The 13,327-nt window shown below is 33.7% G+C and overlaps 2 protein-coding genes across 5 annotated transcripts in view; both read left to right on the top strand.

Moving 5' to 3' along the window:
* dpy19l1l (dpy-19-like 1, like (H. sapiens)) overlaps positions 1-13,327 on the top strand; it is a 754,017-nt gene that overhangs the window by 497,109 nt on the left and 243,581 nt on the right. The gene's annotated exons all lie outside the window — the stretch shown is intronic.
* adam22 (ADAM metallopeptidase domain 22) overlaps positions 1-13,327 on the top strand; it is a 130,623-nt gene that overhangs the window by 7,063 nt on the left and 110,233 nt on the right. For all 3 annotated transcript variants that reach the window (XM_087287689.1, XM_087287690.1, XM_087287693.1), the window contains exon 3: positions 148-221. In XM_087287689.1, coding sequence (XP_087143815.1) covers positions 148-221 — 74 coding nt within the window. The remainder of the gene's footprint in view (positions 1-147; positions 222-13,327) is intronic.

Consider the following 13,327-nt stretch of genomic DNA (forward strand, 5'->3'; position numbering starts at 1 on the left):
TGTTTTGTATTTTTAAAGAAAATTCAGCAAGCATGCATTAAGTGTACAAAAAGTTACAGAACAGACAATAACAATAATAACAGTTTTTCTCAGTTCATGTGAGATGTTCTTATGACCGAATTTAACTTTGTTTTATCTCTTTAACAGAACCACGTTGCTCAGGCGAGCTTCCAGGTGCAAGCTTTTGGACAGACCTTCATTTTAGATGTAGAGCTGAACCAGTGAGTATCTGCTTTCATGGTGTCATGCTCCTGTATGAGTTCAGAAAAAGTGTGTTTTTGCGAAGTATCCCAGTCGTATGATTAATGGCCGTCAGATCTATTTGCGAGAGGTTTTATGTTGCAGCTGATGGACTGCTATGATCATAATGGCTGTTGATTTATGCTGAAGGATTGGGAAAGTCCTGACCACTCTATTGATCATGTCATATTCTGCTCGCTTTTTCACTTGCTGTCAGGAATTCCTATGCTACATGTTGTCTTAATACTGATAAACGTCATTATTTGCAGACTGCAGAGTTGCTTGGTTGACCAGTCAAGTAATGGCTGTTTTAGCATTTTGTTATTTTTTTAGATTTTGAATCCAAAATGCATCATTATATACCGTTGAAGTCAGAATTTCTGTTTAACGGAGAGCAGATTTTTTCAACACATTTCTAAACATAACAGTTTTAATAATTCATTTATAATAACTGATTTATTTTATCTTTGCCATGATGACAGTAAATAATATTTTACTAGATATATTTCAAGACACTTCCATACAGCTTAAAGTGACATTTAAAGGCTTAACTAGGTTAATTAGGCTGGTTAGGGTAATTAGATAAATCATTGTATAATGATGGTTTGTTCCGTAATCATGCTTAAGGGGGTTAATAATATTGACCTTAAGGTGGTTTTAAAAAATTAAAAACTGCTTTTATTCTAGCCAAAAAAAAAAAAGACTTTCTCCAGAAGACAAAAATATTATAAGAAATACTGTGAAAATTTCCTTGCTCTGTTAAGCATCATTTGGGAAAAATTTAAAAAAGAAAATACTTTGTCTTGTGGCTAACAACAAATTGCAGTGTGCGTTTGTGTATTAAAAAAAATATTAAATAAATAATATAGTATTTATATATTAAAAAAAGAAAAATGTTATTATTATTATTATTATTTTGAATGGTTAGTTTTAAGTTCATTTATTTTAAAGAAACAAATATTACTTTCATTCATTCATTCATTCATTTTCTTGTCGGCTTAGTCCCTTTATTAATCCAGGGTCGCCAAAGCGGAATGAACCACCAACTTCCAGCAATTATTATTATTATTATTATTATTATTATTATTATTATTATTATTATTATTGTTGTTAATAATAACAACAACAACTATAATAATAATAATAATAATAATAATAATAATAATAATGATGATGATGATGATGATGATGATGATGATGATGATAATAATAATAATAAATAACATTAGAGTGATTTCTGAAGAATCGTGTAACTCTATAGACTGGAGTAATAAAGCTGAAAATTTATCTTCAGAATCACTGGAATCAATGATTAAATAAAATGATAAACTACATTTGAACAGTTATTTCATAGTGCAATAACATTTCATAATTTTACTATTTGTACTTTATTTTTGATTAAATAAATGCAGCCTTGATGAGCAGGATAAGCTCATTTTAAAACATTTAAAAGTCCTACTGACCCCAAACTTTTGACTGGTAGTGTACATTCAGTCCATTAACTCTTACTGCTACAACCACAACTGCCTCTGTACTTTACACTGGTGCCAGACAGAGTCCCAGTCAGCAGATTTGATCTCATTATAATAATGTATCATGAATATTTCAGTGTTCTCTCTCAGTGTCTGTTTGTTTCTCCTAAAACATCTTGGTGGAGAGAAAATCTGGCTTTAATATGCAACTCCCTTTCTGTTTTTGTAAGTTTTTGTGAATGTTGAGTGTTTGTGTTGTGCTGCTGGAATTTTAAAGTAGTAGTTTATTATGGCTAACTAAAACTAAAAACATTAGAAATGACATTACTTGAAATAAAATCAGCTAAACTAAACACAAGATATTAGTCATATAATGATAACACCAAATAAATAGCATTATTATATATAATAATTTATAATATAATTTTATATAATATATTAAAGATGCTGCATGTAAATTTTTCACTCTTCTAAGCATAAAAACACCATCATATGTTTGCAGATATTTAAGAAATATGCCAAGTGAATATTCTTGTTTATCTGAAAAACAATGCTGAAGTCAGATATTCTGCTTTGAAAATGTGTGTTACATGCTGGAAAGCTGCCTTTGTTTTGGTTCTTTTAACCCACCTAATGCCAGTTTAGCTAATTAAATTTCAACACCTCAGGTTGCTTGGTGGAAAACCGTGTATTTCATTCATTCATTCATTCATTCATTCATTCAGAAAAGCTCTGAAAGCATGCATCCCTGACTGAAATGCGACCTCCAGTGGGCAATAGCAGACTGCGAAATGAGACGGAGATTCAGTTCCACATGAGATTATTAATTAATAAATAATATGAACCTAAAAATAAGAATAATACCAATCCTAACAACACGCTACCTGACGAGATTTGCAGTGATATGCAGTTTAATTGTTTGCACTAGACACAACATGACAGAAATTTAATCGCAGCCATTTAGAAGCACAGAATAGTGCACTTACTGCACTCCATTGAAATGATAAGGTTGAACATCTAATTAATACATATTAAACCTCTTAAAATTATTAAATGTAGGTGCTGAATTACTCATATGTGTTGGTTTGCATTATTTCACAGTTTTAAAGTTGAATTTCAAACAGGTTTATTTTCCAGATCTGAGGTGATCTGCTGCTGCTTTCAGTAGTATGGCAATAAATGTCATGTAAAATGGCATTCAAACTCGCATTATTAGCATTTAACACTGAATAAAGCACATTAAGTGTACCTGAGGTGATCATAGTCAGTTTATCCTGTTGTTGGGCTGCAAGAAATAGAAGCCGTTTCTAAAAAATAAATTTCTGCTGTTGATTAGAACAAAAACTGTTAATATGGAAAATATTCCTTCTATTGTTTGCCGTTGCTTTTTGTTAGAACAATTTAAATCTGCCTTTCAAGAGTTCACACTTAGCCGATGATTGATAGTAAAGCTTGTTTGGGATGCTGTCCAGGGAGAGAGCCCTGAGCTCCGGGGCTCCTTCCTGTTTGCAAGGCAAGAGGGGAGTTTGAGCTCAGGTACAATTCGAGAACTCCCCTGCCTTAAAAATAATGTATAGATAGCGATTGCTCTCAAGAGATAACTACTTACTAGGAGCACGTCTATGGTGCCGATTTGGATTAGTTGCATGTTTTTGGACAGTGGGAAGGAACCGGGGAACCCGGGAGAAACCCACGTGAGCACGGGGAGAATATGTAATCTCTGCACAGAAACATCAGCTGGCTTGGTAAGGACTAGAACCAGTGACGTTCTTGCTGTGAGGCAACAGTGGTAACCACTGGGCCACCGTGCCACCCATCTAGGAACGGAGGAGGAGTAGGGGTAGAAGGGGGGGGTTCTTCAAAATGAAGAAGGCTGTTATATAGAACTTAGTGTATTTATAGTGGCTTAGGAGTCGTCTGATTGGTGAATCATAAATTGAATAGTGTGGGACCAGCTCCAAGCAATTATAAGCATGTGATCCTCTCAAAATTAGTTTACTTAGACTCTATAGTCAGGCACACTCCTCACAATCTGGCAACCTGCACTTGCGTGTGTTTGATCCAGGCCTGCAATACCTACTTCAACCACTGGGTGTCAAACTTAGATACTGCACTGCATACTTAGTTATACAAATCCTACACAAATGGGTTTGAAAATGCAGAAACATTTACATTGGGTTGTGTTCTAAAGGTTATTAGGTTAATGCTAATTTAAATACACTCATCACACACAAACATAAGGGAAAATTATTCTCGCATATCTCAGTATTTACTCAAGTGCTACGGTATGTGTGTGCAGTGCATGTAAAGCATATTGTGTTATTACAGGATGTGCATACTGTACTTGTCCAGCATGATTATTCTAACCACATGTTCAGGGAATTGTTTAGTTTGTCCACAAAACTAAACTGCTGTCTCACTGTCAAAAAAAATTAAAGGAGTGATGTAATGACAACAAACGACAAATAGGTGCCCTCATTGATTACTGCAGATATGAAGGCATTAAAGTACAGCCGAAAATCAGTTTAAACCAGTAAAAAAAACTTTTTATGTTGAGCACAGGTGGCACAGTGGCTAAGTGGTTAGTATGGCTGCCTCACAGATGGTCGATGGTTCGAGTCCCTTTCTGTGTGAAGTTTGCAAGCTCTCCTCATGTCTCTGTAGAGTTCCTCCGCTTGCTCCGGTTTTCCCCACAGTCCATAGTGTGTGAATGAGAGAGTGTGTGGGTGTTTAACAGTACTTGGGGTTGTACTCTCAGCACTGGGTTGTGGCTGGACATCCGCTATGTATCTGGAGTAGTAATTGGTGGTTCATTTCATTGTGGCGACTCTAATAAAAAAAAAAAAATACTGAAAGCCGAAAGGAAAGTGAATGAGTGTTGAGCATAACTTTTGGAGAGAAATAGTGCTGACACTGGGCATCACCTTTTTTACGTAATATGGGATTAGATTTTCTAATAATGGGCAATGTATGGTATACTTTGTTTTGTACAGTTGAATGCAGCCTTCAATAGGTTTGACCATTTGAGCGCTTATGGACATGAATGTTTGACAAATCCCAGTTCAGTGTTCAGCTCAGTTCAACCTTGTGGGGAAATAAATGAGTAAAAACATTTCTAAATACATATATGCATATTTAGAAAAAATGGGGTGTATGTGAGCTGTGTTAATGTCACAATTTTTGTCATGTGGACTGCACACATAGGGCTCTATTTTGACGGTCCATGCGCAAAGTGCAAAGCACAGGCGCAAACGCATTCAGGCCGTGTCAGAATCCTCTTTGGCTCATATAAGGGATGGAAAAATCCGCTTTGCGCCGTGGCACATGGTCTAAAAGGGTTGAGCTTATTTTCCTAATGAGGTGTGTTTTGAGAATAAACCAATCAGAGTCTCATCTCCCATCCCTTTAAGAGTCAGTTGCGTCGCGCCATGGTGCATTTGCTATTTACATGACGACTTTGTAAGTGGAAAAACTGAGTGTTTCACTAGCAAGAAAACCGTTAAACAGAGCATCTACAGCGCAAGAATGAGAGATAAACTATTAACTTTCACTTTCACTCTCGTGGATAGGAAAACCTTGTATGCACAGACATCAATTAGCCTATAAATAATTAATTTAGTTTGTTAAGCGCAAATATTAGTTTCAAAACTATTTCTAAATTCAGTTTTAATTTCCAGCAAACGAATAAATGAACAATAATAACAAAGTGTGGTCAAAAAACTGAGTTATATCCTAATACACATGCTATGCCCTATTTGGTCTAAAACCTGACAGGTGGGCAAATCTTAGCTTGTTTTTAATAAAACAAATATAAATATAGATATACTTAATAATACTGCTAATAATAATAGCATTATACAAAAAATTGTAATGAATAAACAACAACAACAACAAAAAAACTCCCGGGATGAAGAAGGCATAAAAGCAGTGTTTTTAAAAAATTTTTTTTATTTATGTAGGCTAGAAAAGCCTTTATATTTATATCCTATATATATCCTTATTATATCCTTTATATATCCTTAATATTTTAATTCTTTTTCATATGTAAAGATTTTGAATAGCAAGCAGTTTGTAAGCGAGGTGCACAACAGCGCTTTGCGCTGGACAATAGACCGGCTTTGTTCTGGTCTATTGAAAAATCTATTATAGTTTCTCAAAATAGCAACGCGCCAGCAATACACCCAAACACACCTCCCTTTTTTAGACCAGAACGCATATGGGCGCACATATGAGCGCAAATGCATTTGCTATATAAACAGCATGGCTCAAAACGACTCTTGCGCCAAGCTGAAATTAGCAAACAACAATTGCGTTACAAATGTCATTAATATCGCAATGTGTGTATCTGCAACAGTCACGTTGCTGTCACAACTAACTCCTGTCATGAATTCACTCTCTCATAAAGAGACTCACTGGATCGCAGAAGTTATGAAAACATGAATATTTATTAACAATGACACTTACGAGGAAAATTGGAACACGTGAATCGCACATAGGAGCACACAGGAAGACAATTCAAAAGACGTGCAATACTACACTGGATCGAACAAAACACAGAACTTGATTAAACTGGAAATGATTAAACTTGATTAAACACAGGAAATGATTAAACTGATTACATAAAGGGGAGAAACCCTGATGAACCTCTTGAAACAAACAACAGGCGGGAAAACTGAACAAAGGAATCACATGACCAAAACATTAGCACATAGAACACAACACAGAACCTGACAGTTGCAGGATTAGATTATTTATTAAAGATTCTGATTTTAGAAAAAAAATATGTTTTTTTTAATTATTTATACAATGATGACCGTATTGTTTTACATTTGATTGTTCAATTTCCGTACTTAAATACTCTCCAAAAAAACATAAAGCACTGTTTATTCATTTATTTTTGCTTGTAATTTATTGTAATTTATGCAAATGCACTGCATAGAAGAAGACTTGATCATCCCAGTCGATCTAAATGAGCGAATTCTTTCCAAACAGAGCTATTCAAATCTGGTGAAATTTTATTTTATTCATTTCGCAATATACAGTTAAGGTAAGAATTATTAGCCCCCCTGTTTATTTTTTTTGCCCATTTTCTGTTTAACGGAGAGAAGATTTTTTTTCAGCACATTTCTAAACATAAAGGTTTTAATAACTCATTTCTAATAACTGATTTATTTTATCTTTGCCATAATGACAGTAAATAATATTTGACTAGATATTTTTCAAGACACTTCTATACAGCTTAAAGTGACATTTAATGGCTTAACTAGGGTAATTATGTTAACTAGGCAGGTTAGGGTAATTAGTCAAGTTATTGTATAATGATGGTTTGTTATGTAGACAAAGGAAAAAAAATAGGAGCTAATAATTTTCACCTTAAAATAGTTTTTTTTTTTTAAATTAAGACTGCTTTTATTTTAGCCAAAATAAAACAAATAAAACTTAACTTTAAATATTATCAGACATACTGTGAAAGTTTCCTTGCTCTGTTAAAAATCATTTAGGAAATATTTGAAAAACAATAAAAATCAAAGGGGGGCTATTAATTCTGTCTTCAACTTTCTATCATGGCAAAACAAAATATCTTATATTTTATATCTTAAAAAATTTTCCAGTATCGTGCAGCTCTAATATATCTTAATGTATGCACCATAAACACAGTATAATTTGCTCTACATGCAGTGCTGCTCAGAACATTTCTTAAAAGAAAAATCATGCTGCCTACCTTCGTGAACAGCGTCGCGTCAGGATCACACCTCTGATACCTTAAAAGCCCGTCAGCGTAGGCTGTTTACAAGATTTTGGATTTGAGCCATTCATACAGGTTATAATACTTGTCTATTCTCTTTCGCTGTCTGCATGTGGCTGGTCTTGTTCAGTATTATATTGTCACCTTGTAATAACAGTTCTCAGCATAATTGAGTACACTCCATTTTGAAAATGAATATTTGTATCTGTTTCTCAGTGAATATAGGCAATTGTATTTTGGTGCATTTAAACAAAACAGATTTATTAAACAGATATATTTATTCAAATAATATTTTAGTCACCAAACATATTTAGTAATTTAAAGACAATACAATGAAATAAAAGCAACGTATTGCAAAAAAAATTACAAACTACAAAATTTCAACTAAATTAAAATTTGACTTTTTCTCTTTTTTAAATTTGTATTTAATATTTTACTATAACATATATTTGCGTGTACTAGTTTTTGGACCATTGTCATAAGTTATACTGTTAGATTAGCAGATTTGGCTTTAGTACTGACTAATTGAATGTATATGCACAAATATAATATTGGATAGCTTCCTATTAAAAATATCAATTTAAAAGAAAGATTTGTGTGCTGTGTACTTAATATATGCTGACCACTGTATTTGGTTCTACGCATATGACATATATGACAAATCTATTCCCATATTCTTATTCTATGATAACTTATTTACATAATTAAAAAAATGTGTAGAGAGTTAGTTTATTTCCTCATAATCAAACTCTAACTTGGCTATATAACTTTCTACTTGTGAGCCAACCAGCACTTTAAATGCATACGAAAGCATCAATAAGGATAATCTAGATGAGTGATATTAAGGTTATGAGGCGTTTTATGACATACATTTTTCATAGTTAGAAAAAAAAAATAGTAAAGATAGTTAAAGTTGTTGATAATAAAGTATTTTAGATAATTTTGATTATTTTACATGTGAAATATTTTAATTACACACACACACACACACACACACATATATATATATATATATATATATATATAATATTGCTGCAGCATTGTTTCCTTCTTTTCTGTTTTGGAGTTTGTAAAATCTGAAATGTTTACAATATTAAGGCTGAAAGATCAAAAAGTCAACAATTTAATTAAAGGCATCTTAATTACAACATGTCTAGAACAAAAACACAATATTACAGAGCTGCTTTCTCTAAATCAAAGGATATTTATACAAAAACGTTTGAACAATTCCCAAAATTATGTCTTTTATTACCTATAGCCCCGGTTTTACAAACAAGGTTTAAGGCTAGTCAAGATTAAATTGCATGTTTGAGCTGTCTCAGCTCAAAATAACTTGTGGTGAGATGTCTTGAAATATATCAGTATAATTTTTTGTCTTCAGGTGCACACCAGTAATATGTTTTTCTAAAGCCATTTTAATAAATGTGGCCTAAATAACCTAATTTAACTTAGGCCTAGTCCTGGCTTAATCTAAGCCCTGTTTGTGAAACTGGGCCATAATGTTCTTACCAAAGTTAACATCTTATTCTCAACTTTAAAATGAAAAAGTTATTTGTCGATTTATGTTCTATTCCGATTTGATTGCTTCTGTACTTCTGAATATTGTTGTTAGATGAATACAGCTGAGAGAAACACAAAAGTGTGTTTTGTTGTTCAGTTTGTTCCTCTGCACCCATGGAGAGCTGGCAGTTGGACCCGTCCTGACTGACCTGCGTCCAGATTACTTTCCCAGTCTCCAGCTAGGAAACCAATTCATTCTTTCATTCTCATTCTCTCACCTATTCTCACCCATTTCTAAAGTGCCCGGAATTTTTTTAACTTGTTTGTGCCTTTGTTTTTGTGTGCATTTGGCTTTTCTCCGGCTTCCAGCTGAGACCTTTTCTTTTAGTTTGATTATTGCTGCGTAGTTTGGCAGTCTCAACACCATCCCACTAACATATTGGTATCATTTTTGTTCTTAATATTTTGTTTTAATGTGCACTGACTTCAATAGTCCTACTCACACACACATACACACACACTCTGGCCTGCCCTCTGCACCCTCTCACGCGTTGTGAATAATGAATGAGTGTGTTTGATTAAAGCGGTCGGGCCAAATGGGTTTTCTGCTTTTCAATCACGCTGTGTCGTTGTGACGACGGAGCATGTGGCAGAAAGGAAGCATTAAAATCAGTCAGATATCGCTGATGTGGGGGCGATGGGAACAGACAGCTGCACCTCTGATCAGATACCAGACAATCACAAGCTCACCTCTGAATCATGACAAGATCACCCAGAGCTTGTCAAATCTTTGATGAATGCATGATCAATTCCACATTAGCTTTTCATTACACTCATTTAACATCTAAATCAAAACAACAAATACATTTATATATTTTATTTATTATTTGGACTGTTTTGAGTGAGCATCATGCATTACATTTGCAAATTTTAGATATTAAAACATCTATCTATTTGTGTGTGTGTGTGTGTGTGTGTGTGTGTGTGTGTGTGTGTGTGTGTGTGTGTGTGTGTGTGTGTGTGTGTGTGTGTGTGTGTGTGTGTGTGTGTTTATACACAGTCCTCAGCATAAATAAGTACACCCCTGACAAATCTTTTATTTAAATTAATATTTACTATAGGTTGCGTTAAAATATTATAATTCTGTATACATTCGATTACTCAGTACTAAAGCCAAATCTAGAGGTAATCTAACAAAATAATTATAAGGGTCCAAAGATTTGTAGCTCAAATATATTTGTTAGGGAAAAATATGAAATACAATAAAAAAAAAAAAGCAAATGTGAAGAGAAACAAAACAAAACAAAAATTTTTTGTTAAAATTTCGCATTTTGTAAATTTTTTTGCAATATTTTGCATGATTTTTTGCATGATTTATTATCTTTTTATTTCTACAGATGTTCAGTGACTTAAAATATCATTTGAATAAATAAATCTGTTTAGAAAATCTGTTTTGTTCAAATACACCTAAAGACATTGCCTATATTTACTGAAAAATTAAGAAAAAATATTAATTTTCATAATGAGTTGTTGAAAATTAATTATGCTGAGCACTGTATATTTGAAGAGTTTAGATGCAAAAATCTCTAAGTGCTGTCTGAAATTTCTATCAAAAATGAGCATTATTCTCAGTCTCCTTTGTTTATATTGAGCTATTTTTTACTTTGAAAACATGAAAATAACTTATTCTTTGCCATAAAATGAAATTACTGAACCTTCTGATTACACAGGAGCCGGATTAAAATGCTCATTTTAGAAGAAAGTTTGAGATGGCATTTAGAGGTTGCATCTGAACTTTTCATATATAAACTAGTCTAAAGTTTGGAAACATTAATACTTATATATTTGTATCAACATTTAAGGTGCAGTAGGTGACCTGCCAAAATGCTAACCGGTTAGCATAGTATCTTTAAAACAGTGTCTCCCCTGCCGTCTGCAGACTGCAGCTCTGCACAAGACGTTTGGCCATAGGAAAAATGGTCGTGCCCAACTGAGCCTGGTTTCTCTCAAGGTTTTTATCCTTCACTTTCGCCAATGGCCACTGGCTTGCATGTTCTGGGACTTGAAGAGCTGCGCATCTATGGATTTGCTCTTCAGTGTTTGGAATCTCAGCAGTGAATATTAAAACCACACTGAACTGAACTGAACTGAACTGAACAGAACTTAAACTCTAAAACTGGTCTGACTCTGTTTCAATTTACTATAATCTTCTATGTGAAGCTGCTTTGTCACAATCTAGATTGTAAAAGTGCTGTACAAATAAAGATGAGTTGAATTGAATTGAATTGAATTGAATTGAACTGAATTGAGTTGAATTGAATTGAATTGAATTGAATTGAATGTATTTGCTGACAGCAAGTTTGGGCTACTTATTAGAATTATGGGAAATTTCAACCCAACAATTTTTAACTAGATGAACATTTTTTAGTTTTATGCCTTACCCAGAATATAAAAATACATATAAATACATTTAGATCATTTACTGTAATCATTACTGTTGGACTGTGAAGAGACTTTCAACCGGCAAAAAAAAAAAAAGACACCTGCACCTTTAATTTAGGTTTTAATTTCTGTGCACACGACTGCATTTACAGTATATGATCAAAAATAGAATAAGAACAGTTATATTGTGAAATTTTATTTACAATTTCAATTGCCGTTTTCTATGGGAATTTCTTTTTAAAGAGCCCCTATTATGGATTTTTAAAAATGACCTCCATGTATTGTGTAACAAAGCTCTAAGTGAAGTGAAATATCCAGATAAGGCTTAAATCTGAAAGTGCATCATGTTTAAAACTTTTGATTCATTTATAAAAGAGTCGACTCATAGTGCTTCAAATGAATCATTTTGATAACGAGTCTTTGGCCATTTCGGCGTGAGGTCACTACGAAACATAAGCCCCGCCCAATTCTTGCACTCACTCGCAAATCCGGGAAAATTAAAACCTGTGGCCCCACCCACAAACAGTGTAGCAGATCCAGGTTGAATCAAGTCATGAATAAGCTGTGCTCAGCCGGATATTATTGGAAGTGTGAGGAATAGTTAGTGTTATTTTCTCAATCCAAAGATGAAGCTGTGAAGAGTCAGTGGTTTAGGTTTGTTTTTGCAAAAATACCTCAGCATCATAGCCCAGCCTTGTGCAGTTCAAGTGCTTCAGTATTCTACATGCTTACAACAGGGGATTAGTTAGCCGTTTGTTAAGGGAAGGATCAGAAAAGACTATTGATGAATGGGACTTTGTCAGAGCTTGACAGGAACTTTATCAGTACACAGCTCATGGATCAGTTTCTTCCTCCACTTCACGAGTGTAAGTAAGTACGATTAAAGTGGACTCCTTGTTTCCTCTAGCTTGCTAATGATGTATTTAATTGTGTCAGTTAATTGTGCCAATCGGCGCAGATTAGCTTCGCGCTAAGGAGGGGTTTCTGAACAAATGAGTTGCTGAATGAATCAAATAGGAGTCGCTGGAATAATAAGGTAAAAATAAATGCATCTTATAAGACAATGAAAGTGTTTTTTGACTTTGCATGCATATCAGCCTGTTGTTTGAGACTTGTAAAACCAAAATATGACCCTTTTAAATGTATAATAGTGGCTCTTTAATGTCAATCATTGCATTTAAAATAATTTTCCATCATCCAATATTCCAGTCTGATATGTGGCTCTGTTATGAAAAACTATTATTAACGTTTAATCACTAAGAAGGGTTCTGTGTATTTTCCCTGCTTTCTATTTTTGTGAAATATATTTGTGCATTTTACATTTTATGATACTTGATATACAAATGCTTGATTAATACGTTAAGAAAAAATGTTACTGCTCACCACTCCAAAGAATCAAACAGAAGAACAGAGGATAAACAAGAGTGCTCATCAATACACAAATAAACCTTCCATTATATACCTGATTAGGATATATTTTAACCCAAATGTGTCAAAAAAGATCCCAATAGCATTATATTGGGTGCTTTCATCAACAGAAATCTATTCACAATAGATTTCTTGCGCAAAATGTTGGAAACTTAGAAAGTGTCTTGTGTCGTGGGTCACAGCACATGCTAATAGACAAGACAAGATCCACATTTTAAATCCCAGATGCTATTAAAATGTCTTTGTTATAGCATCATTATATTCGCAAATATGCATGAAGTCTTTCATGCTAGACACATTGAATTGTAATAGCAGCAATCTATAAACTGCATTTTCATTTGAAACATTCATTCATTTTTTTTGGCTTAGTCCCTTATTTATGAGGGGTCACCACAGCGGAATGAATCGCCAGTTATTTTGGCATATGTTTTATGCAGCAGATGCCCTTCCAGCCCATACAATTTTTTTTCTGAACACACACACACACACACACACACAC

Source organism: Danio rerio, chromosome 16 (genome assembly GCF_052040795.2).
Source record: "Danio rerio strain M-AB ecotype USA chromosome 16, GRCz13ab, whole genome shotgun sequence".
Taxonomy (NCBI): domain Eukaryota; kingdom Metazoa; phylum Chordata; class Actinopteri; order Cypriniformes; family Danionidae; genus Danio; species Danio rerio.